The sequence below is a fragment of the Amphiura filiformis genome, chromosome 6 (assembly GCF_039555335.1).
Source record: "Amphiura filiformis chromosome 6, Afil_fr2py, whole genome shotgun sequence".
In the NCBI taxonomy this organism is placed as follows: Eukaryota; Metazoa; Echinodermata; class Ophiuroidea; order Amphilepidida; family Amphiuridae; genus Amphiura; species Amphiura filiformis.
Genome location: NC_092633.1, coordinates 74,991,219 through 75,018,442, shown reverse-complemented (window position 1 = coordinate 75,018,442; position 27,224 = coordinate 74,991,219). Strand labels below are relative to the sequence as shown.

The 27,224-nt window shown below is 37.1% G+C and overlaps 1 protein-coding gene across 1 annotated transcript in view; it reads left to right on the top strand.

The window, feature by feature from the left end:
• LOC140154765 (uncharacterized) overlaps nt 1-27,224 on the top strand; it is a 77,502-nt gene that overhangs the window by 45,005 nt on the left and 5,273 nt on the right. Inside the window, exons 20-43 of the mRNA XM_072177332.1 lie at nt 2,248-2,373; nt 2,973-3,143; nt 4,173-4,355; nt 5,631-5,825; nt 6,636-6,893; nt 7,795-7,983; nt 8,358-8,540; nt 8,990-9,187; nt 9,954-10,193; nt 11,220-11,411; nt 13,024-13,239; nt 14,672-14,953; nt 15,909-16,154; nt 17,234-17,413; nt 18,139-18,327; nt 18,783-19,034; nt 19,869-20,111; nt 20,921-21,124; nt 21,476-21,615; nt 22,927-23,084; nt 23,638-23,831; nt 24,474-24,635; nt 25,644-25,805; nt 26,130-26,231. Coding sequence (XP_072033433.1) covers nt 2,248-2,373; nt 2,973-3,143; nt 4,173-4,355; nt 5,631-5,825; nt 6,636-6,893; nt 7,795-7,983; nt 8,358-8,540; nt 8,990-9,187; nt 9,954-10,193; nt 11,220-11,411; nt 13,024-13,239; nt 14,672-14,953; nt 15,909-16,154; nt 17,234-17,413; nt 18,139-18,327; nt 18,783-19,034; nt 19,869-20,111; nt 20,921-21,124; nt 21,476-21,615; nt 22,927-23,084; nt 23,638-23,831; nt 24,474-24,635; nt 25,644-25,805; nt 26,130-26,231 — 4,665 coding nt within the window. The remainder of the gene's footprint in view (nt 1-2,247; nt 2,374-2,972; nt 3,144-4,172; nt 4,356-5,630; nt 5,826-6,635; nt 6,894-7,794; nt 7,984-8,357; nt 8,541-8,989; nt 9,188-9,953; nt 10,194-11,219; nt 11,412-13,023; nt 13,240-14,671; nt 14,954-15,908; nt 16,155-17,233; nt 17,414-18,138; nt 18,328-18,782; nt 19,035-19,868; nt 20,112-20,920; nt 21,125-21,475; nt 21,616-22,926; nt 23,085-23,637; nt 23,832-24,473; nt 24,636-25,643; nt 25,806-26,129; nt 26,232-27,224) is intronic.

Sequence of the window (27,224 nt, the reverse complement as noted above, 5' to 3'; positions counted from 1 at the left end):
ACTGCTTTAAAGCATTTTTTCGTGAATGTTTTCATGCAGTGTTTTAAAACGCTCTTTATAGCATGATGCCTATATACTGTAGGACTACTGCATAAACCACAATCTAATTTAAAGCCATAAGTGTTCCGTTTTCTACTTTTGAAATTCGGTTTTGTTAGGCTATGTCAATTTCCGTGTTTTTCAGTTTTCTTGTGACCTCTCCGTGTTTTGCCCGTTTAACATATATATAGGCCTACTTTTTTTGTCCGTTCTACAAGAAGTTTATTCAAGACATATTACAACTTTTACCCCACGTTTTACGCGTTTATTTGATTGAAAACAACAACAGACACACTGTTTTATTTTTGTTGTTGTATTTTATTCACTTTTTATGCGGCACAAAATATTTTACAACTTTATTGTGGCTTTAGGCCTGTAATAGACCTATGACTTTTGTACGTGTTTGATATTCCGTAAAAAGTTAAAAATAAAATATGATAACAACAAACAATAACAATAACAAAAACGGAATATTGAGTAATGCGACACATCAGAATCTTTTAAAATTTTACTTGGGATTCCTGTGATGTAGGTAGGCCTAGCTATAACGGGCGTTAAAATGCCTAGGCCCCTATCTTTGGCGCGGACGGGCCGCGGTGGTGCCTCTCAAGAAAAAGCAACGAGTAGGCCTAGTAACAACATCATGTTTGTGGTTCAGAAAAGGACAATGAACATAAAAATGCAATTTTGTCAACACCAAAAAAAAAAAAAGAAAGAAAATCACCAAAAACGATAAATTAAAAACATTGCATTTTTAAAGCAAAATTATGAAAATTAGGACAAAACAGAAATCACAATTATCATGATTATGTCTCAATTTATTCTTCATTTCATAAAACTTCCTGATTATCTGCTAAAATAATTGCTTGTCAGTTATTCTATGCTACTTTTAATGTTCTGATGTCCAAATTTTAATACAGAGCATGATCTTTTTTTATACTGGAACAGGACAAAATTGTGCTTAAATAATCATGGTTTCGTTAATCATGGTTTCGTTCGCGCCCAGTCGCTCCTCAAACGCCGACGCGACGCCGCGGCCTTGCCGGACGCTCTGCTGCACCATGCCATGGAAACAAGACTGAAGTAAATAAAATGGCTACTCCATGCGGATAAACATCTGCCGAATGTGCACGGATAATTTTGTCATATTGTATATTTTACCTTCAAAAACAAAAAAAAAATGACAATCTGCTGCAGTTGGACGCCCCTTCTCATTTTCTAACTTGACCAAACGTCACAAGTCACCGGATTATATATTTATGGAATAATCTTCAAAAATGGACCTAAACTCTGCTGTATTTTTTTAAATCGCGATTTTCGGCAAGTTCACTTTTGACCACTTTTAACCATTTTTGGTCCGCCATAGCGTCTAAATGAAGCATCACTGAGGTAAGTTTTTAAGTCAAGCGTTTAGATATGGCCAAAAATCTAGATAGCGTTTTTCATTTTTTTAAATTAGGGCCTAGAACTTTTTTTATCACCCATGATTCAAAAATTTGAACACGGGTCACACGTTTTTACTGATTTTTTGCCTATATTTTAAAAACTAAGCAAAATTTCGAAAAAATAAAAAAACACTTTCTAGACTTATTTGTCTAAATTAATAAAATTCATGTTTTACAGTTTTTGATTTTCAAATAATTTTGTTATGGCGGACCAAAAAATTTTGGTCAAAAAAGCCGTTTTTTGGGAATTTCTCGAAAATTGTACTTTTTTACCCAAAACTGACATTTTAAATGGATTTATGAGATCATTTCCTTTTAAAAAATGTATACTTTTATATACTTTACATTAATAGTTTTCGAGTTATGAGGTGAATAATAATGGATAATTAGTGATCCTGTGTGCCTCCTTAATAAATAAATAAATAAAATATAATGTATATAGTATTCTACTTTTCAAGGAGGTCTAGTTAAAAAGTGAAAGGGAATTGGACCTTTGATCTCTCAAAATAGGATAGATAAGTTTACCAATCTCTTCTACACTTGCTGGCAAAAAAGAAAGGCATACACAGGGTAAACTTGGAATTGGCTAATTCAATCATTGGCCGATTACGTGTCAGAGAAGCGATCAGCACAGAACGGCACTCATGAAGGGAACACAAAGCCCAGCCATATGTCACTCATTAATAGTGTGCGCATATCAATCGCATCAAGAGTGTGCCATACTTACTAGTGTGGATTATTTGTTCTTATTTTTCTTTCTTAGCAACCACTGTATGCAGTCCTGACAACGGTGGATGTTCAAGCCTGTGTTTACCTACTCCTGATGGAGCAGTGTGTGCATGCCAAGATGGTGATAGTCTCAGCCCCGATGGCAAGACATGCTGGGGAGGTAGGTATGGTCATACTGGATTCAAAGTGGCTTGTGTCATGTCTCATTGCATACAAAGCATGGGGGACTTTGCCCATTGGAGCGCTATCTGTACCTCTTAAATTTATGACAGCATGCCACATGATATGAAACCAGCATGAGTGTGGTTTTGTATGCAGGAATCCGACTTGACACATTCCTACACCTCACTGGCAGCCATAGCTGGGGGCCTTCCATCCATTTTACGCGACGCCAGTATCAAAGGCATGCAGCATTTACCGCCCCCGTGATGTGGTGCAAGTGCTACACGCTCCAATGCGCTTGCAATAGTGGGCATCTTGGATCGCAATCCAAACGAACTAAGCTACTTTGGCGCGGATGGCCCCCAGCTAAATAATAAAACTGTGATGATGTATTTTGAAGACATGCTGTGATGACCCTTGAAGTTGCATCTGTGTCATGCTGATCCACAACAATCCTCAATAATATATAATTACATTATTGAGGTTTGATGTGGATCACCATGATATGTAAATATAGTGTGCTGAGGCCTTGTTACTATAAAGGACAACATCTACCTTACATGTACGTCATTGATCTGCTTTTCATTTTCTTAACAGACATGAGCTGTCCCCGTGTGATACCACATGGTAATATATCCAGTCAGTGTGGCATGGATGGTGCCTGTAATATAGTATGCGATGAAGGTTACAGTACAGAGGCTGTTTCTATGACTGCTAAATGCCAAGCTTCTGGTGACTGGGATATAGACACAACATTTCTTTGTCAAGGTAATTAAGGGGTGGGGTATGAACATTTGGACAGTATTTATTGTGGGACATTAGAGCACATCAGTCATATCGAATTGCATTCTGAATACGAAGAATGTCCTTCTGATATCAAATGCAATTCGATATGTCTGATGTGCTCTCATGTCCTACAAAAAATACTGTCGAAACGCTCAAAACGCTCATTCCAGATCCCTTAAGGATCATACATATTCATTACTCCATTGAAGCTCCTGATGAATGGGTATCAAGTTTGTTAAGGTAATGCATCCTGCACATTCATAGCTATATATATATATATTTAAAGCTACTAGATGTCAAGCATGTGGTGAATGGATGACATCCAGGAGTTAAATCAAGATGGAATCTTGCATATTTGTTACTAATTAAATCATCAGTAAAGGATTTACGATGACTAAATGCCAAGAAATAATATGTGGTGTGTCATGATTGTGGGTTCTTCCTATGGATGGTGGATTGGAATTCTATTTAATCAAGCTCTGATGCATCACAAATCCTAATCACATGACCCAAACACATTGCAAATAATCGTTAGGAATTATAATGTTAGATTTATGTGTGTTTTACAGGAATTAAATCAACCAGATTTGGAAAATATGAAATGTGGTTTCTGGAACTAAAATGAGGCTTTTTCTTGCCTTATGTTGGCAAAAAATTTAAAGCCTATTTTGGGGTATTTGGAGGAAAACTTAGCCAAAAGTCTCTGGGCTTCAATTGGGAAATCTGTAATTGTAAAAGAATTTGATATGGGGGGGGGCTCCAGAATGTAAAAAGGGCTTGAAAAAGAGGGGTTTGAGAGTGGCACTTACATATTGTGCAAGTATTACAGAGTACCCACCTCCTCCCTCCCCCACCCAAAAAAAAAGAAGAAAAACAAATCCACCCTAGGGTTCATTTGTTACCGTAATCATGTGTTTTTTTGCTGGAGTAGCCAAGTATTACTCATTTAAATACAACTTTATACAATAAGTTTAGTTTTCATTTTGAAATGTATTTCGCTTTTCTCAATAGAAGTAACATGTGAGCCACTTCCTATTCCACTTGACGCCACGGCGCATCCATGCAGTAGTCCTCACGTCTATGGGACAACATGCGTGTTCCATTGTGACAGAGGATGGGAGAGAGAAAGCGGCGATGAACAACGGACATGTCAAGCTGATGAGACATGGTCAGGAACCGAGCTGGTCTGTCAAAGTAAGTGTACATTATACCAAATGGTTATCAACCAATGAGCCGTTCAGAATTCTCAGCGTCTGTACAATTTCTTCCTTAACAATGAACTGTAAGTGGAAAGTATATGGCTGCAGCAGAAATCTGGTCAGAAAACTCAAAAATTTTTATGCTGGAAATACCCTTAGACTGTAATTGAGAACAAACAAATTCATTTTCCGCAGACTCTATTTGCAACCAGAGTTGCCACACATCTTCAGCCCATTTCTCGGGCACGACATATGAAATTTCGCACAAATTTGCACAAATACGCCCAAAATATAACTTTTCAGATGAGAAATCAGTTTAGAGCACATTTTGAGACAAAAATGTGTCTGAACTAATTTGGTGAATTTGATCCCAAAATCATCTGCCAAAACTTCATGATTGGTTATTTGTTGTTGTTTTTTGCATTGATTATGTTCAAGGGGCATGGGAGGCCCACGGATTGGCTCTTATGCTACATCGGTGGGTCTCTCATGCTTCTTGCATAGACATCCCCGCCCATCCTTTGGATGGAGTAGGTTTTGTTTTTGCTTGAGTTTAGATTGGTTATGCCATGTATTTCTGCTGTTGAGTATAATTTTGTTTGTGTGTGGGAGGCTCATGGATGTGTTTACATCGATGAGTCTCTCACACAGTCTACTAGCATCTCCATCTTTGGATGGAGATGGTTGTGTACCTGTTTTGAGATTATTAGTGTCATTTTTATTATGTTAAACTGTATTTTTATCTTGTATATTGATGTATTGATGATGCCGGTGTGAGGTGCACCGACAGTCCCCTGGGGATTTTGTCGGTGGGCCTCTCACTGGTGTTACTCTTGCCATTCTAATGTTGTTTGCTTGCAGCTGGTCTGCTGTTTTATGCATATTATTGTTTGTATAATTCTTAAGTTAAAATCATTTATTGTAAATTAAGTTTGGTAGTTTTTAAATCTGTAAAGCGCATTGAGGAATCTGAGATTCACAATGCGCTATATAAATGCTGTTTTATTATTATTATTATTATTAGCAAATTTCACTGAAAATTGTCTAAAATTAAATGTTTTCCTACTCAAACTCAAAAGTAGTCCAAAAGTCGCGAAGTTGCAGTTGCCATTTGCAACTTGCCTAATTGCTACCAAATCTAGTCCAAAAGTCGCAAAGTTGCAGTTGCCATTTGCAACTTGCCTAATTGCTACCAAATCGCAGTCATGGTAACCCTGTTTGCAACCTCATAGTCACCATATTTCATTGTCACTTTGAATTGTATTGGCAGGGGTTACATGTGATCCATTGGAACCACCTGAGTATGGTTACTATAGCAACAGCAACTGCTCAACTGTGGGAGGTTATTACAATGACCTATGCACTGCTCAATGTCAGGAAGGTTTCCAGTTATTAGGGATTACAGAACGGGGTTGCTTAGCAACAGGAGAATGGACAGATGCGGATGATAACAGCACTTGTATAGGTATGTCAAGTTGAACAGATGGACATGAAAGTAATAAGAAACAGTTTGTTAACATTACAAGTACTTTTTGTAGAAAACAAAATTCTTTCTGTTGCTTTTGTGCAAAACAGTTAGAGAGCAAAACAGGTTTTCAATTGTCAAATAAATCACTGTTATCTCTTACACAATTATATGTAAGTTCAAATGCCGATTTACTCTTGTTTTATTGACATACCTAGTCACAGATCTTTGATTACATATTGCGACGATTGTAATGCAATTACGCTATATGATACTTGGTCTTGATCCAAGTTTAGCATTGTCTGCCCATCATATGCTATTGCGCAAATGAGTGGTAGTATATTATTGTTCCAGAATCCTTGGTATAACCACATCTTTGGGGGAAATTTAAGTGGAACATGGTAAAGATTTGTTTGCATCTCTTCTACAAATCCTTTTCATCATCACTATAGGAATTCCAATTGAATGAACGCAGCTTTCAACAGCTGTACTCGAGCCAACCTCGATCGTATATCACATATTTCAAACTACTTTGCTAACCAATCACGAGTGCATTGACATGGTTGAATTCACTTCAGCGTTACTCACTCACAGTTGCACACGCTAGCGTACATCGCACAGTGTACATAAAAAATCATTACGCTATTGAAACCTGCGTTCCTTCAATTGGAATTATAGTTGGAGCATATTCTATTTGTATTATGTAATTAGTATTATTACAATGATATATCTATCCATGCAGTGTTTTATTGTGATAAACAGATTTTGTTGATTTATTACATCAGGTGAATTAATTACATTTTCCTGTAGATCTGACATTGCCTGTTTTTAACAGCACTTGCATTGATGTGGACGTCACTGCAGCACGTGGACAAGTCAGAGCCAATGTATCGTATCCAACTCCCGTGGCCACGGACAACTCTGGTAAACCCGTCAACATCTGGTCTAGACGTACTGAATACTTGAGCCCACCAATTGAAATGGATGAAGGCGAATACATCATGACATTTTATGCGCAAGATTGGGTACATAACACTGCGGGTTGTACATTTGTCATTACTGTCCATGGTAAGTATTCTTCTTGTTTTATGTTATGACATAAATGGCTGTCTGTATGCAAGCAAAATTATTAATCCACTCTGCAGCTATACACAATAACCAATCAGCTAGTGTATTGTGGTGATTGACCAATGAGATTGCAGAATTCTTATCAACTAAAGAATAAAGTATGAGATCCTCTTTTGCTGTATAGGTTTGCATATTAATGAGCTTATTTGCATATTTTCCAGTTCTTGATAAAGAAATATAATTGTATCCCATTTCAAACTTCTTTCGCACTTGATCAAATTTTATTTCAAAAAATTAATCCCAAAATTTGTGTGGAATCGGGAGCCATATTGTTTGTTTCCTCCAAAAGTAATTTTAACCTATAATTAGAAGACAGCTGAAGACTTAAGATTTCATTTGCATCAGTTTCAAACACTTTGGACACAACAGAAAAATTAATAAATATTTTTGCTTTTGTGTGATTTGACTTTATGCAGTAAAGATAAAGTTTAAAACCTGATTTCTCTGATCTAAAGACTGATTTGGCTGACTGATTATTACTGATTCATCCTTGACTTGATTCACAGCCTCTTCCCCATTTTTATGCCTCCACTCGAAATTCTAGTTCTTCATCAACCTGAGATTTTGTTATCATTGGTATATATTTTTCTCATTACCCCAGTAAAAACACCACAGATATGTTTTATTTAGATGGTGTTAACAAAAATGTGGTGAATTATGCTAACCACGTTTTTGCTTCTTATTATAACCACTGGATCAATACAAGTCAAAAGTGGAAAGCATGATGTTTTAATGGTAGGCTTCAATGTAAGATTAAAAACAGAACATGAAAATATTGAACCACACCCCTTTAAGTCAGTTATTTTAATGTATTTCAAATCCTTCATTATTTAATATCTAGTAATACGTTGCGATGACCTAGAAGATCCTGAGTTTGGTTACTTTGACAACTGTCAGACTCACTATGGTGCATCTTGCACTGTGACATGTCACCAAGGTTACCATCTCAAAGGAGACGAAGTACGGACCTGTGAGCTTGATGATACAGGCAAACCATATTGGACAGGGAATGAAGTACCAACATGCCAAGGTAAGTATATCTGCCTCAAAGATATTGAAATAGTATAAGCTAGATATGGTCTTTTGAGAACATAACCAGCTCAGCTGAAACATCAATATTAATAAACCAAAAAAAGTACGGCAAGAATTTTTGCACCACATACATCGAAGTTCACTTTTCTATGTGCGAACTGTAGTTAGGATAACAAATAGGACTGGTAAGCAAGTCTACTGAAGCTTTTTTTAATTTGAGAAATCCAGAAAACATGTTCATGCAAAACTGCACTAGAAAAGCACATTAAAAATAATGTTCTTGTGGATTTTTTCCACAATCAATATGAAATCAATAATATATATCAAAATTGATTGATTGATTGATTGATTGATTGATTGATTGATTGACAGTAACTGAATGTGAAGAAGCAGAAGTGGGTTCACATGTAGTGAAAGCAGGTTGTACTCCTCCATATACCTATAACACTGAGTGTATTTACATGTGTCAACCTGGCTATGTGAGAAGAAGAGGCTCCAGCAAGAGAGAATGCCAGCCAGATTCAACATGGGATGGCAATCCATTGGAATGTGAAAGTAAGTCAACTGTCTGTCCACACATTGGTCCACCAACCCACACCAGACCACCCTCACCACCCCTCCCACCACCAAAACCTTATAACCTCAATCCATTATATTTATCCACACACAACTTGGTGGAGGGGAGAGCATTTATTTCATCACAAGATATCCCAATTTAAAATTTATTAATTTCATCACAAGATATCCCAATTTAAAATTTTTAATTGGCTATTTTGCACAACCATTTTTTTTGCATATGCTCTAGCAAACTTAGTGAAAACCTTGTGACTGTTGAACAAGTTATAGAGTTGAGTTATGGGGTCAGATGATGTCAAAGCTTGTCCAATTGTGGAGATGAAATGTAGTAAGAATAGGAAACACTTCCTTTTCTGATAATTAGCACTGAACTCTATATTATTATCGTGATTATATTTCATAAAACTACATTTTTTGTTCACATATAGTCCAACATTGTGGCACACTATCACCCTTTGAACATGGGACAATTGAGCCAGCTGCATGTATCTCATCAGGAGGTGACTATGGCAGTGTGTGCAATGTTACCTGTAAGGACGGATATCGTCTAGTAGGAGCTCATGAACATAGGTGTCTAGAAACGGGAAGATGGAGTAATTCTGCTGAAGATAGCCACTACTGTATAGGTAAGACCACTCAGTTTGAAACATACTGCCAGACAGCTATTGGGGAAGGAAGACCAAAGATGATCCAGTAATGAACGATGTGTGTGGAGAGGCGAATGTCACAAGACTTTATATCAATATACTGTTTTACATACGCTATATTGCTGGTGGCAGTATCATTTTTCTGTTATTATGTAGGCCTATCCATTAGGTCCGCCATGTTTTTACATGTATATGACGTCATCTTAACTTAGTCTTTATAGCAAATTCAGAGTAATTTTTCTGCTTCAAATGACCTTTGACCTTTCAGATGCGCTGGCTAGCTCTGTTATTACACAAAGTATGCATTACGCTGTCCACACATGTTTGTATTGAGTGTTTATAGGAGCTGCAAGGGCCTGGGATGACTACCAAGTTGGTACATGTTTTAGACAAAAGAAGAAATGTCACTTGTGATGGCCTGTACAATCACAGACCTTACAATATTGTTTGAGCAACTTTAGTTAAGCTTGTTCCCTATGTCAGTACACCTCTATTTCCAGAACTGCTGATTTTCTCCAAATCTGAGTATTTTTGCCCAGATTTGGCCTCACAGATGGATTTGTCAAGTCTTTGCCAGTCTAAATATGTATGCTTTTATATACTTTAGACCACACTTGGGCAGTTTTGAGGCCAAAAATTTCGCTAATTCCAGGGTCAAGACCACACTTAAAAAATGACCCTGACAATGACACAAGCATTTGTTACTCTGTCAATGTACTATAACTCAGTATGTGTTAAATTGCAGACATAACAGAGCCTCATTTCAATGACACCTGTCCACCTGATTTCACTGTATATGCTCAATGGGATGAGCAAGATGCAGAGGTGACATGGACTCTGCATATAGTAGACAACAGCCAAGTCAATGTAACATCTACAAGAGAATCAGGATCTCGTTTTGCAGAGGGAATTCATACCATAGTTGTGACGGCAATTGACGCTGCTGGGAATGTTGGTACTTGTGAATTTATTGTGACAGTTAAAGGTAGGTCAGCGGCTGCTGCAAATCTGTCAACTGGTGTAAGATTCAGATTCAACTTTATTTAGCCACGGAAGGCCCACTTCAACCTTGGGGCCATGGATATCTGTCATATCTACATGTCACTCAAAATATGTACCTGGTGAACCTCCATGTTAAAGGAAGTCTCCGGAAATCAGAACATTATGCCTTATATGTTGGAAAAATAATTATCAAGTACGTATCACATGTTTTTATTTAAAACTAACTGATATTGACCATAAAAAAAACCGAATAAGAACAGCCATTTCTCAACTCACGATACATTTGAAATTCCCAGTAGCTGACTGTCTGATACAATTACATCATGGTTATTTGTGCTCAATTGTTGACAGCCTTCATTGTATACTGGGACGTCATTGCACTATTTTTGAATATCGCGTGTTGAGAGACGGATGTTTTTATTCGTTTTTATGGTCAATATGAGTTTGTTTGAAATAAAACCACATAATTCGTACTTGATAATTATTTTCTAACATATAAGTCATGATGTTGTGGTTGCCGGAGACTTTCTTTAAGAACATACTAAATACTTATACACATACCTTATGTTTGTGCTGGATAATTAAAGTTTGGCTCCAACAAAATACCAGAAGTAGATAATTTTGGATGCCAAGTCAATGGTAACAATCCAATAAGGCAAATTGATTGTTCAATATCCTTCTAGAAAATGGCAGTGCCATGGGAAGGTAATGGGGAACAATTGCCCCATAGTCATAACTCTTGCCACATCCCCAGTAAAAACCCCAAATTACAAAAATGTGCACAAAATTTATTGATTTTTGCCCCCTGACTTTCACAATGCCCCTCCCCTTTTTTTTCTGGTGCCGCCACTATTCATGCTTATCACCCATCTTGAGTTATTAAATACTAATTACTGACAGATCATTTTAAGATTTAAATTGATAATACATGATCCTACATGTTTAAACCATGCCATTAGAAAACCAAATATAGGTTTTTAACTCTTCATTGTTTAATCTTTTCCTACAGTTTTACATTGTCCAGAGCTGCGAACCATACCATCCATGGTTGCTGGCTGTGATACCACACATTATGGTTCCCAGTGTTCATTTGCTTGTCAGACTGGATACAAGTTAATTGGCAATGCTAATTTGACGTGCAACGGGGACCCTCAAGGTGATACCATGGGACAGTGGTCTAGCTCCCAACCACGATGTAAAGGTAATGACATCAACCATGCAGCCAGCAAATATAGTTAATATGTAGGTTGATTCAAGCAATTTTGTCAGATTACTCAAAAACTTATATAAATCTGTGCTTAATAAAGCCATAAATCACAGATTGTTGTTCATTTGATCATTGAGTCGCAATCACTTTCTGATTACAGCATCTTCCAGGGATGTGAGAGTTCCTCTTTTCAGCTGATTTCCTCTTTTATTTTTTTGTTGCCAAAATTTATGTGTTTTTCTTTTATTTTCAGCCCATATTTGGCGTTTTTACGCTGTTTTTAGTGATTTTCCTCGTTTTTGGTCTGTGGCCTCTCACACCCCTGATCTTCTCAATCAAGTTGCATATGAAACAAGGCCTAAAAAATAAATAAATAAAAAATTGAATAAGAAGAAAAACGTTCCAAGGCCTTTATCAAATCACATTTTACAATATTATGCGAGAATAAATAGTCTTATTAGAGGACTGCTTTCATTAGCTTGTCGATATTAGATGGTGGGTTAACACATGTTTGCCAAAACATTAATGGCAGCCACAAGTAATTGAATTATATGGGTTCATTGGATTCTTCTTTCACCTGTATTATTGATATATTAAGAATAATGATTAAGCATCATTAATTTGAAACGCCCCTCCAAACTTTTTGAAAAATTGAATTATCTAAACTCCTCCTGAAACAAACAATTGAATACATGAATACAAAACCCCACTCAAGTTCATGGGAAGTGATTTTGAGAGAAAAACCTGTGTATCATTTTAATTCCTTAAGTTAGATTCACACCTGGTCAATATGGTAAGTTTTACGTGCAAATGAGTGGATTAAACTGTATAAAGTATGACGATTAGCATTTCATGGACTTTGTAGGGTTCATTTTAAATTTTGGACTTGGGTGTTTTTTGAATCATATACAAAGACAACAACATTGGAATGAGATTACCACTGGTAAGATAATACAAAATAAAGCACACAGGTATGTATAATGTTGATAAGCATTCTGCCATGTAATATAAACCACACACGTTCCTTTATTAAACCCATTTTTTTTTCCAAAAGTCACTCTCCAGCAATGAATGTGTTACAAGTGGACTTTTATACACACTGGATTTCAATCAATGTGTTACAAGACTCAAATCACGGAATTGGGTGGTTCTTTCATACATGCTATTTCTCACATGCGCAATAGACACAGATGATGAATTTGAGTTGTTCTTTCATACATATGACAGGCCTATGTATAGCAACAATTTCCCATGCTTAACTCAATTTGGCCAACGTATGGACTTGGGTGGGTTTTGTATTCATATATTCAATTGGAAGTCATTGATCCTAAGTTGATAGTTCGTCATTTCAGCGTGATTTCTAAGCTTACATAACAATTTTTAAAGGAATTATTGATGTAAAAATGATCTCTAATAAACACCTTATTTTTGAAAATTTCACACAGGTGTTTATTAGAGGGTATACGTTATTAATGTTTAACCAATATATGTACATTAACTGACTGACACACACAAATCATACTGCCAAAAGGTCTCTTTACAGATGCCCTAAAAATGCCACTAAATACAATACTATATAGCTTATTCTGTTTATTCATATTTTCAGTTGTAACATGTCCTAAACTCAATGATGTGCTCAGTGGCCTGCCTTGGAAAGTAAGAAACAGCCGCAGATGCACCACAAATAGACCAGCACGGTATAACAACAGGTGTGATCTAGTATGCCAAAAAGGATATAATGACAACAGTGGTATCTTTCCTATGTATGCACAGTGTGGCCAGAATGGGGAGTGGAATTTGCCATCTAATGGGACCTGTACAGGTAAGTACATAAGATGAACACTACTACTACTAGTTTACTACTACTATCAGAATTCTGTAGCGACATCATCACTAGCCAATCTGAAACCCATTTGGAGAGACAAGAATATCTCAATGGCAGCAAGAATGAGCCTCCTGAGAGCATTGGTAATTTCTGTCTTCCTGTATGGATGTGAAACCTGGACGCTTAATGCCGAGATGGAAAAGAGGATTAATGCGTTTGAGATGAACTGCATGAGAAGGCTCCTCCAGGTCCACTACTCTACACATACTACCAACAAACAAGTAAGGGCAATGATGGAAAGATTCATTGGAGAGCATGAACACCTGATCTTCATTGTGAAAAGAAGACAACTCCAGTGGTTTGACCATGTGATCAGGTGGAAGAACAGTCTAGCAAACACCATTCTACAGGGAGGTACAGATGGGGTAAGGAAGAGAGGAAGACCAAAGAAGATGTGGATTGATAACATCAAAGACTGGACTGGATTGAACTTTGACTAGCTCATACAAACAGCTGAGCACAGAGAACTTTGGAAATTATGCATCTCTAAAGCCATCACTACGTCGCCCCAATGGCCTCCTAGCTATGGGACATAGATAGATAGACTACTACTGGTGGCTGTGTCCCTCTCCTAGTGGCGACACTCTGTCAGTACATTGCAACCCTTTGGTACATATACAGGCGAGTGGTCAATCACTCAGTAGCATAATGCTAGGCGAGTGGTCTAATCACTCTCTAGTTGTATGTAGTGGTTGAGTCACTTTCTAGGTTTGAAAGATCATTAATTCATATCAATATGAACCACGTACACACTATTGACTCCCTCTCTTTCGTTTTCAGGGATTAAGGCCATAATTTATTTCCTTAAATCGAATGAATACATTGAAAGTGCTGAAACTTGAATGTAAATTCAATTTTGAGTGATCGTGGTGGTTCGCAGCAAGCGATATTTAGCACTAGAAATTGAGTTTGCTCTCGCCTCAAACGGCAAGGCCTGCATATATTAAAATATGTCAGTCAAAAGAGTAATGTAAATCTATACGGAGAGTAATGAATACTTATTAAGTGCCCAACTCCAGCTAAAAAACATACTCATTAAATAAATTTTGTCTTTGCTAATTCAATGAGAATATAACATAATGTGCTCAAAATACGAGAGGCTTTCATGTATGAAAATATTTAACAGTGGTTTTGGTATAAAAATTACTTGATTGTTGGAGAATTTTGTTCCTGATTTTCAGTATTTTGTACTGAAATTGCAAAAGAATACTATTAGTGCTTTTGTACATGAAAGTAGGAAAATGCTTTTTGGGGCTGTCTTGTAAATATTGACAGCTCTGTATAAAGTTTCTCCAAATCGTGTAACATTATGAAGTCAAAACTTAAAGCATATTCCCTTGTGTAATTTTTATTTCATTTTCATGTCTAGTGGCCACCTGTGATCCAGTTTTGGTGGATGTCCAACTGATTCAAACTCCAGCAGGTTGCCTCAACGAACGTGGAAACTTTAACGATGCTTGTCAATTAACATGCCCAGATGGATATCGTCACATAGGTCCAGAAGTGTATTATTGTAACATGGAAAATGTGTGGAGAACTAAAGGACCGATGCCTGATCTTCCTTTTGGCATCAGACCTGGGCGTTGGCCATCGTGGCCACCACGTTTTGCCCTTGGAACAGAAGTGTCAGATAATGAAAACAGATGTGAAGGTAAGTGTATATGGTGTGTATATAATTTGTATTAATGCAAATGTGTTCTTGTCTGTCTGTCACTCTGTCTATACTTTGGCTCGCCTCAACTTTGTTAGTAAGGAAGGTGCATACTTTGCTGGTTTACCTGTTTTTTATTTATTTGAATTTTGACCAACTTTAAGCAATTTCACCAAAAGTGGTTGAAAAATGCACAATTTTGCAAAAAAATCATTAAAAAAACCCTGATTTTCACCCAAATTTTTGGTGACATTGATCAAAATTTAAAAAAATAGTAGACTTGCCCTAGATATTTTAATGGGTGAGCCCGTGGGGTTGGGTAGTACCATTTGGGGGCAAAGCTGCACTTTTACATCTAGGTAGTTGATATCATGGGCTCTCAAAAGATGGTTTTGAGATCACCTTGGGCCTATAATCTTAACAATGCCCCTCATAGCAGTCAATATTTGTATATTATGTACCTCATCTAAAGATTCCCGCCATCTGATTGGTTAAAAACATGGACATAGTTTTGACTATGCCCGCAAAAGTAACTATTCCCCGGGCATAGTTCTGTCTGTGCTTTGTTCCCAGCATAAAATGATATTACGCATGTGTTATTGTTTTCGCACGTTATAATTACGCAGAAATTGCAGATTGTAATCTGTGCCGTTCGCATTGAAACTATTAATTTCTCTCTCCAAAATCGATGGTTTTAACCAAACAGATGACAAGAATCTTAAGATTTGGTATATAAAACAAATATTGACTGCTTTTTATTCGGGCATGGTTAAAATTATAGGCCCGCTGTGATCTCACCATTACTATACCCTCGCCTCGGGGCATAGTCATGGTTTTGAGATCACCTTGGGCCTATAATTTTGACCATGCCCCTCATAGCAGTCAATATTTGTATACCAGCAAAACTTGCATGTGCCAGAAATATCTCAAGTATCTGATTTGAATTGCATTTCAGATATAATGGAACCAGTCTTTGATGGACCCTGTCCACGAGAAACAACTCTTACAGTTGCACCATGTCAAAATTATACAACTGTGAATATTACCAAACCAACTGCTACTGATAACAGTGGGAACGTGACAGTATTAGGGCAGGAGAGTAGTGTCAGGGAGTTACCTAATGGCATGCATACGTTTTTGTATGTAGCATCAGATGCGGCTGGAAATTGGGCATCTTGTAACGTTACTATTAATATAAATTGTAAGTATGAAATGACACTTTTAATAATGATAATGAAGATTTTTAAATCGACATTACAGATTAATGATTGAACCCACAACCTCCCACACTATAGTTTGTTTAGTAGAAGGTGGAGCATTGGACCAACACCAAAATGAATGAATCTCTTTTTTTTTCTGTTTGTTTGTTTATTTCCTGATAAAACACACATTAGTTATTAAACTGAATTTATACTCGATCGCCTTTGTATAACTGCGATTCTCACACATGCTTCAGAATTTACTTCCGCTTTCAGAGCATTGAGCTGATCAATCAGTACAAATTGCTGATGCAAAAATGACGTCTCAGAAATCTCAACTCACAAGCGATGTGCTTGTCATGTGAATGCATCAATCAATCAATACCTACAAACTGGATCTTTTATTTTACTATTTAATTTACCTTTCTCGATCATTAACTTTCTGAGATGAATTAATTCAAAGCAATAATTATCAGTTGACAGCAATAGATGTTCTAAAAATTGTATTTTAATTGTCGTCTGCAACCACAATCACTGTAATTAGTATAAATGCAAAAGCGACGAGCGATGCATCTCAAAACTCTGTGGTTGCCCATTATTTTCAAAAAGTGCTTCTCAAACGCTGAGAAATTCAGCTTAAGAGATTATTTAGAGAAAGATGGAATATAGAGACTGCATGAGCTCACACAAAGGTTAATGGATGGTGTCATGTTTCATGTTATACTGTTATACTTTAGTGACTCGAATCATGGATTCTCATGGATATCTTCCGAATTGCAAAGCTATTAATGTGCAATCTCTTGGCAAAGGAATTTGAAAAGCATCCTCCTGTGAACCCAGGACCTTTCTAGTACCAGTCAGGTGCTCTTTCCATGGTTGCTACAGGATTTTGCACACAAGTTATGGTAGAAGAGTATGGGAAATGTTAATTTCAGTTCAGTATCATAATCAGTAACAGCTGATATGTTGTGGAAGAGTCCTCTAATGTTATATCTGAAAGTGAAAACTAACATCGTGTGGAAAAAATACAAATGTAATTTTTCAGAAATTGACAATTTTTCTTTGTTATTTCTTTCCCTAGTGGTAACCTGCAATTCTCGTATTCCTCAACAAGATGATGTCGCTTCCCTGAGTTGTGATACCCAGTATGGCTCCGTTGTAACCTATACATGTCCAGAAGGTCAAAAGCCAATGGATACCAACCAACCAATGACATGTGGTAGTGATGGCGAGTGGACAGGACAAGTGCCAGGTTGTGAAGGTAGGTAGACTTCCTTAAGGTCAAAAATGGGGTTTCATTTTGTGTGTGTGTGTGGAGATTATACAAAAAGTTTAAGAATAGAAATGGAAGTTTTTTTGCTACAGGCGTTTAAGTGCTTTAATATGCCTAAGGGTGAGGTTATAACACCCAAACATAATTCTGATATACATAATTATGTAATAAAATTGGTACATAATGTAAATGTGGACAGTTTTATGTAATTAATTAGTTAATTAGCCAATTTTGGACCTGTTTTACTTGTTTTTAATTTCACCATTCTAAGCTGACCTGTACACAAAAGAAATATTTTTGTGTGTTGTTATTTTTGCGGTAGCTGCTTAGGGAACAAACAAAAAGATCGATGACATCCTATAAACGTAACTAGTTTCGTTTCTCAGCCGCCCCCCTCCCTCCCTGCAAGAAACGTAATAATGAAATGTTGAAAATTTTGACATGATAATAATAATGACACATTCTTTAGAGCGATGTTTTTGTGCAAACGTAATCGAGTATTTTTACCCCCTCCCCCCTAAACGAAACTAGTTTTGTTTATAGGACGTCATTGATCTTTTAGTTTGTTCCCTTAGATGTGTAAGGTACATATCCACTTTGACAGTAAAAGCCTGTGCTAGGATATAAACACTGTTTTTCAGCCCTGTCCACTCTTAGAATCAATCACTTCCTCATGGTACAAAATTGAGCATGCCTTATCATTATATACATAGATATTACCTGTGACATGCTAGAGCCACCATCCCATGGCAGGATTAACCCACCAAAGTGTAGCCAGGTTGCCATGACAGTGGGAAGCAGTTGTTTTGTCATCTGTGATAATGGCTATGGATATAAAGGGGAATCTAAACATGCATGTCGCTCTGATGGTACTTGGAGTCGTGATGTAGGATCCTGCGTAGGTAAGTGACATACAACCTCTCTTATCCGGCCATGATGGGACCAAGTATTGGCCGGATAAATTAACAATCTGGATATGTGAATTATAAGTAATTCTACATTGAATGTCTGAAGTGCTAAAATTGAGAAAGCAAAAGGTTACTCAAAATGGGGCAATAACACTGAAAGATGGTATTTTAGTGCTATATACCACATAGTTATGTCCTTCAAAATGCTTCAGTGCATGAAATCAAGCTCTCAAAGCATTAAAAACACGTTTTTCTATGAAGATCACATGTCTGCGACATCGCAGTGTAAACATGAAAATGCTTACAAATCTGTTTGTGATGGTTTGGAAGAAGAATGAGTTCTAGCCTTGTTCCTGGTTGTTGACAATGCTACATGTTAATTAGTCTTGTTGTCTGGTATATGAAGGAATAGACCAGCCTCATTTCATATCCTACTCTTTTATACCCAGATATCCAGCCGCCTGTTTTTACATCATGTCCTAGCGGCATTGAAGTCACACTACAACCTGGACAAAATCAAACCACATTCAACTGGCAAACTCCAGTAGCAACTGACAATTCTGGTGAGGAACCGGTCATCAAAAATGCAGAGAGGGTGGTGCCACCATTGACATTGGAGCCTGGCTATCGTATCATACAGTATGTGGCAACTGATTCAGTTGGAAATTCAGATTATTGCATTTTCACAGTGACTGTGAGAGGTAAGGATTATCTTCAAGAAAATGTGTGATGTTGTCTGGTAGTTATACCACAAATATTAGGATGAAATGATGAAAGGATGTTGCAATCGGGGGTAGCGTTCACCGGTGAATGACCCCCTAAATTAAAAAAATATTAAGTTTTCACCCTCCATATATTGGGAAATGTCTAAGCTCAGGGGTGAACTCTGACCCTCTACTTTTGGACCCTACTCCTACCCCTGACTACACTGCAAAATATTTTTCACCCCCGAGATTCAATTTTCACCCCATGTATTTGGATTTTCAGCAAGCTCGGGAGTGAAAAACACAGGAAAATAACCCCTGACTTTTGGGCCTTAATGCTACCCCTGGTTGCAATTGGGTTATATATATTTAAGAAATAAAGGGTAATGCAGTATCCTTAACACCCAAACAATGTGTCCGAGGTAGTAAAAACATAAATAATAATAGGTGAGGCACAGCCAAACCCATTATTTAAATCTTTTTTTCTGCTGAGGACACATTTGGATATAAAGGATTATACACCCTTTATTTCTATTCTACCACAAAATATGTACTAGTCTTTATTTGTGCATTTTGTCAATAAGATACCATGATGCTGGGTGATTATTTGTCTCTGATTGTCTTGGGAAGCACAGATAAAGTCATGTTTACAAGAAGAGAGGGACAGAATCAAATTTGTCTTAACAGTTGTGGTGGGTTCAGAAACTAACAATGTGTTGGGGTCTTATGATGCCTTACATTTGTTAGTGTGTTACATAATTGTAGGTCACAGCTCAGGCATTAATTTGATTTGCCAGTATTGCATGACCTTTTGACCCTTTTCATTCACAGATGCTGAACCACCAAAAGTTAAGATGTGCCCACAACCAAAAGTGATTTCAGTCTCCTCAATCCCAGTGGAAGCAACATGGATTGAACCAATGTTCACAGATAATATTGCTGTTACCAAGGTATCAAGTGACGACAAACCTGGCATAAAATTGTACTCTTGGGGACGCCATACTGTGACGTACAGAGCACAAGATGCGGCTGGCAATCAGGCCCGATGTGTGGTGTTTATGGACGTCGTAGATTGTAAGTACTTTAGTTTGTGTATGTGAGGGGGTTTTTTTTTTGGAGGGGGAGGGCTGCCCTCAAAATCCTTGCCCTTATGAAACCAGTCTAAGGGTGTGAGTGAGTCCCGGGAATTCGAGTCCCGCCCAAGAATCCTATTACCCGGCAGGAAATTCCCTGCCCGGGTACCCGAAATTTAAGTTATTTATTTTTTCGGTTTTGCAATGTCCCCGGACCTAGATCTAAATGCTAGGATCATTCATGGTTGACCTAAAATAAAAAAATAAAAAATTGCACAATGTTTTGTGTTTTTAATATGAAAATTGATAATTTGTATTCATGTCATACTCTATTAATGATATCAAAATGCATTCAAATTCAATTTTTGCCATTTCGGGTACCCGCTTACCCGCCCGAAAAATGCGCCGGGAACCTGGGCACAAAATTACCCGAAAATCATACCCCTATAGGAACCACACCACCAATACATTCCCCTATACATTACTCTGTAAAATGGCAGCTATTCAGATGCAATTTTCTCAGCTATAAAGTGACTGGTTGCTTCAAATGTACTTTTTCTTACAGACCAAGATCTAAGTAGCCACAAAAGATTTTAAAAAGTGTAATTTTTGTGAATTCTAAAATTTCAATATACAACCCATCAAATGGGGCTGATACTTTGTAATTGCAGAGACCAGAATCCACATTACTAGTTGTATCATATCTCTAAAAATCAAGTTGTATTTTTTTTCTCCAGTTCACTTATCCTGCATAAATGCAGCTGTACTGAGCTAAAGTTATCAAATTATTAATTATCTGTTTCTGTTTAGCCACCAGCTGTAAACCCTTGAAACCACCTGCAAATGGCGCCCTCGCTTGTGAAAATGACAACCTCTGTACTGTACACTGTAACAGTGGCTATATGTTTACAGACAAGAGCAAACCACAGTCGGCTTACTCGTGTTCAGAAAATGGATTCTGGAACTTTGGAGATGATATGGAAAGAGAACCAAATCTGCCAGCTTGCTCTCAAGGTGTGTACTTGTGTGCAAAATTCTCGCTGTCATCTTACTTTCAACCTGTCTTCTTTTATGTTCCTTCCTTCCTTCCTTCATTCATTCATTCATTCCTGTTTTGGTTTTTTTCCTTCTTTCTTTCCATTCTTTCTTTCCATTCTTTTTTTCGTTTTCATTTTTCTTGTTCTCTCTTTCTCTCCTTCTTTTCTTTCCTCCAACTCCTTCTCCTCATCATTATCATCTTCACCGGCATCATCACCATCACATTAACATCTTCTCCATCACCATAATCACCACGCCAATACAGGCACATTATCATGTCACAAGATAATAACCCCTGATTTGTTGATTTCAATAATGCATCCACAGTTACTCAAACCAATCCTGTGAATTGGCAGAGAAGAGACAAAGTGCAATTTGAACTCCATCATTTGAATGGAAACTGTCAAGATGTTGAGAAGCAAATACAAGACAAATTCCAGCAGCTGTTACGCAGTAGCGCCTTTATGGTATGTCGAGAACAGATGTTGAGAAAAAAAGACCATCAGGGATAGTGCTAAAGTTTGTTCGTCTTATATATAAGGCGAAAATTATTCGGCTTTTGTTACTGCGCGCGTCAATAAAGTCCCAACTCATCATCCCGTGAATTTACATAAGCGTGCACCAGTCATGCATTACGCAACCCACATAGCGTAAGCATTGCACCTAACAGTGTGCACGTCATTCTATATCAATACACAGTGTTATGAGTCTTGTTTTTTCCGCCTTATATAAACCGAACAAACTTTAGGATATAATTCAAGGGGTATACTGGACCTCGAGAACCTTGTTGTTTCTTCAATTTGGGGGTCTCAGAGAATCCTTTGGGTCCAATGTGCTGAGGCTAGGTGAGTTGTTGTATATATTGTACAGAATTCACATTTCATTTTAGGTACATTGTAGGCTTCAAATAAGATGGTCCATACATGTATGTACCCAATAATCAACCAAAAAATTTCAAAACACGGTGTCTCTCAGTATTTTTAAAGCGCTAGCCCTGATGACTATAAATTGTCAAGTTTCTGATTGAATAAAGCTAGGACGTCTCTATTGATGTATTTTCATTGAAAAAAGCACAAAGTAGACCTCTTCTTTTAGTGGCTGGCTGGACTACTTCATGTTCTGCCATCCATCTTGATTTTTGGTGGACATTATTTCTCCCAGCTCAATTTTGTGTCTACTGAAGCAAGCTTAGTGGTGACTGTAAAATCATTGGGGCCCTGAAAGGCCGTTTTGTCCAATGAAGTGCATTTTGAACCCAAAAACTGCACAAAAGTCAAATTGTCGGTATTCCTGCTGCAAAAAAAGTGTCATGGACCCTAGAACTCCATGTAGCAATAATCCTGCACTGTATACTTTGTGTAAACTCTTTCAAAAATAAAAGGATCTTACTGGGATTGCTGTTCACTCTCTGATCATGAAAAAGTCCCTTTTTGCTCAAATTTGTAGAGACATATCTGCCAATCAAGTACTAGAGCCCCAGTGGTTGCACAAAAGAATGAAAGCAAACAAAAATCACATTTGTAACATGGAAAATGAGTTGGATGTCGCTAATATTGTTTTTGAGATATTAGCAAAAAGAGTTTTCAAATTCTTTTGTTTTATGTTTTCAGCCATTGATAAATTGATCATAACTCACTAACGAGATGTCCGATTTTGATTGGGTTTGCATCAAAATATAGCATGCATAAACTGCCAGAAAATATGTAAAAAACTTGAAAGTTGTAGACATGTGACTCATTTCCCTTGATCATGTCACATTTTATCTCAATAACTTACAGGATTACTGTCGCCAAGATCCAAATAACAACTGTAAAGTAGACAATGTCATAGTTCAATGTGGGGACACAGGAAAAGTAGGGAGAAGGCGACGACAAACAGACGAAGGACAGCAACAGGATGAATTGTTATCTCTCATCTATAACCTCTTTGGTCAAAGGTAACAAGTTAGCATCATGTGATAAGAATAATGTATCATCATTTTAAACAATGTGAATTTATGACAAATTTTGATTTTTTTTCCCCCACACAACTATAGACGAGATATTTAAGTCCTTTTTCATTTTGAGAGAAATAATGAGGTAACACTGAATTTGGCAGTATTGATTCACAGATGTGTTTTTGATGATTTGTCATCATGGTTACAATCACAAAGGCTTGCAGAATTTACCAAAATGGTGAATTCAAGTCAAAAGTCATTTCAAATTTGTCTGAGGTCCAGTAACTAAAGATTGTTGTGTCAGTGAGGGAGACTTGCAGTTATGAATCACTGTATTTTTGCAGGGTAGTTTAGTTCATTCAAAGTATGTTACAATTGCATAAAAATTTGAAACTTGCTGATGGACAATTGGGACCGTGCTTTGAAGTGAAACTCGCTGCTTTGTGATGGACTAGCTGCCAATGGCTAGCTGATATAGTATTCGTAATTTGTTAAAACTAACTTACACTAATATTTTATCTGATAATTTTGCAATTATTATTATTTCTCAAAGAAACAATTCAGAAGAAATTGATGCACTTCTTACCGCTATGAACATGTCCATCTCTGATTTGATTGGTGATACCAACATCACATTGACCATAGATGGAGAACAAGTCACACTTTCTAGCCAAGGAGGAGAATCTGGAGATATTCAAGTCATCTGTCAAGCAAATCAGACTTTGGCAGATAACGGCCTGACGTGTGGTAAGTTTTATAGCCAGTAGTGCTCACTGAGGCCAACTATCGTAAACTAAAGAGACATAGACTATTCAACAAGTGTCAAAGTTCCCTTGCTTTGTATGCTGTGAATTCTCGCATATTCATGAGGGCCGAGCATTCAATCGTGCGAGTCTAACAATAATGCTCTCATTGCATGAGACCGTAAAAATATACGGTATGTGCATAGCAGTTTTGTCTGTCGCAATTCATGAAACGATCTGTTCTCATTATCGGGTGATGCTGAGACTTTGCTGTTTGTGGTTGGTCTGTAGTTTATGCCAACTACACAGGGTTAGAAGTGTGTATGGGATGTGTAGCAGATTTGGTTAGCATCTTCAGGCTCTTAGGTTTAGATTTGGGTCCCAAATATCAGAAATAATTTTTTTCCAAAAACCTGGAAAAGTGGCATCTTCATAGTTATTTTTAAACGGCAATAATTTCACGTACTAGAAAATTCTGTAGGCTCAACATTGTTATGGTTATGTATTTATGAAATATAATGGGTGAAAGTGATGCAAGATAATAGGAAAGTATTTAATATCCATTTGAAAGTGCAAGATGTGTTAAAAAATCTTTTTTTTGTTTCTCTCTTTGTTTCACTTTCTTTTTCTTTCTTTTTATGTCCAGTTGATTGTCCACTTGGCACCAGATACAGTTTTACCATTGCAGATTGCAATGCATGTCCTAAAGGGAAGTACCAGGATGAGACAGGTCAAAGGTCTTGTAAATACTGCCCTCCAAATACATCTACCGCAAGCCAGGCTGCCACAGGCAGTTCTTTGTGCATACGTAAGTGTAAATCTTTAGGATTTTCAAATGAGCTTGATCCCTTTCCTTTTTAAGGAATTTTTGTACAAACAAAGACTCCGTAAAGCGGGGTGACTTATTTTTGTAATATACCCAAAGATCTGATATTTTTCTTTCAAAATACTTCCTGGGGTATGGCCTTTTCTCATGGTATGTTTTTGTAGGGACTAATTACATGGTAATCATATATTTATTTATTTCTAATTTTCAGGTGTTCAAAGTCACCTTGCTATTGGGTGACTTTGAACCACATAACGAGGTGACTTTATACAGCTTTTTGGTTTTGCCTGTTATTCAAACTCGCCCCCAATTTGGGTTGCTTTAAACACTTTTTGACTTTTTAAAAAGCCAATAACAACAAACAGATAGAGATTGCATGCAATTGTGGAGGGTGTTACCTCTGAATACATGTTATATGAGAAAGCATGGATTTATCTTGTGTTTCCCCTTGAAATAAGGGGATCTGAGAGCATGCTGACCCAGACGTACTGATTAACATTGTGAATACCTTTTTGTGTATTTTTGTGAGTTTTTGTGTATCGGGAATATTCAAAGTCACCCCATCATCCTTTTTTTTGTCAACCTAGAGAAAAAGAAAGAAACAGAAGAAGTTACTTCTACCGCTGATTGAATACTATCATGTGAACATTAATATGATTGGCCCATCAAGATTTATACCACTAAAGGAAATTGTGATAAATTTAGTAACACTTGTTTATGGCTGTAACAAGCAACAGGCAATACCTAGAGAAGGGTTTCTAACCTGTAACATTGGATTTAGCCTTACCTTTAAAGATAAGCAAGAAAATGGCTAAAGAGTTTGACCTATCCAAAATATTTAAAGTCACATCTCAGTTCAAAGTCACCCCGTTTACGGTATTTCAAAACTGTTATAACCTGTCTTGATAAGATACAAAGATAACATTCTGTAATCGGCAACAAGGATGATATTATTTGGATCCACTTTGTTTTTTATTAATTATTTATTAGCAATGTGCATACCTGGCGAGTACTCCCCATCTGGGCTTCAGCCTTGTCAAAGATGCCCCAAAGGAACTCACCAAAAAAAGAGAGGAGAGAAAGGCTGTACACCATGCCCTGATAATATGACAACAAGAACCACTGGAGCTACCACCCTACAGCAGTGTATTGGTGAGTATTGGCTTATGTTGATGTGATATTGGACCTTGAAAAGAACCTTGGGGTACCCATCCATGCCCGGGTTATAATGTTAATAAGAATCACTAAGGCTATCATATTTTATAGGGCATTAAGGAGTATGTGAATTGTCTTGTTCAATCATTAGTAAATCATATCTTATGATACCATCTTGGGACATGCATCAAATTAGGTTGAATGATTTCATTGCACAAAAGCTCCTGTTTCCCTACAGCCTCAATTGGGTGGATGGATGTGTGATTTGATTAATTGACTGACTGCATGCCTGACTGATTGATTGATATGTATTTCTTACAGCGGAAAGCCGAGTTGTTACAGAACCTGTGGATGTTAATCCCATCAGGACCACTATACCTCCAGTACAAAGCCAATCAACACTAACTAATACCAAATCAACAGGTATGCTGTTATATGATATGTGATGTGATATGTATATCTTAATTTGTGAGATGAACGAGGGGGTATCAAAAAGTTTTTGATACCCCCTCATATTCATATTGTGAATTTTGTTCATTTTGAACAATTCCTACTAAAAACGAAGGTGATTTACTCATGTTTTAGTGATGTTTCACCACTACACTAGTGGCTTCATCAGAGTGGCAACTCATCACATCTGACTGCTTGCTTTTATAGGCAACAGGGTGCACTGTGGAGGGCGTGATGAGTTGGTCAAAGATGTTTTTGAGTGCGTAGGCCCCCTTGTCCTTGTTAAGAGTGTAGTGGTGAAACATCATTAAAACATGAGTAAAATCACCTTCGTTTTTAGTAGGAATTGCTCAAAATGAACAAAATTCACAGTTGAAATTAACATTCATTTTACATTCATAACCTCATTAATAAACGCAATGCGTGCGATCCAATTACATTTAGTTATTTGTGAAAACGCGAACGCAGATCGAGGTCATTAATATCTCACAATTGACCGCAAAATGCGTAATTGTTCCAATGGTGCACACAATTGACCGGCGTTTGCGTGTTGTTGTGCGTCTAACAAACTGTGCACGCGCTGGCTGCCGTATTTGGATTGCGCGCTACCATATTTGCACAGATTGATATACGCACTTTTATTATTGGTCGTCCTGTTTTAGCCTGATCGAATTTTGGAAAGGGAAGATGTAAAAATCATCTATTTTTATAAACTTTTGAGCAAAATTTATTTTGTAAGGTGAAGAGATTAAAGTGACAGTTATGAATGAGGTTAATAACTTCTAAGTATCAACAAATCTCTGAAGGTTATTTCAAATAAATTTAATACTATTTTTGACAAGTTCAGGTAAATACAGATTACAATTTAACTCACAGCAAATTGGCAATGATCCTGGACATAATGGAACTTATTTGAATACTAGTAATTTAATACATTTTTAATGAATTCATATATGTAGAATTCCT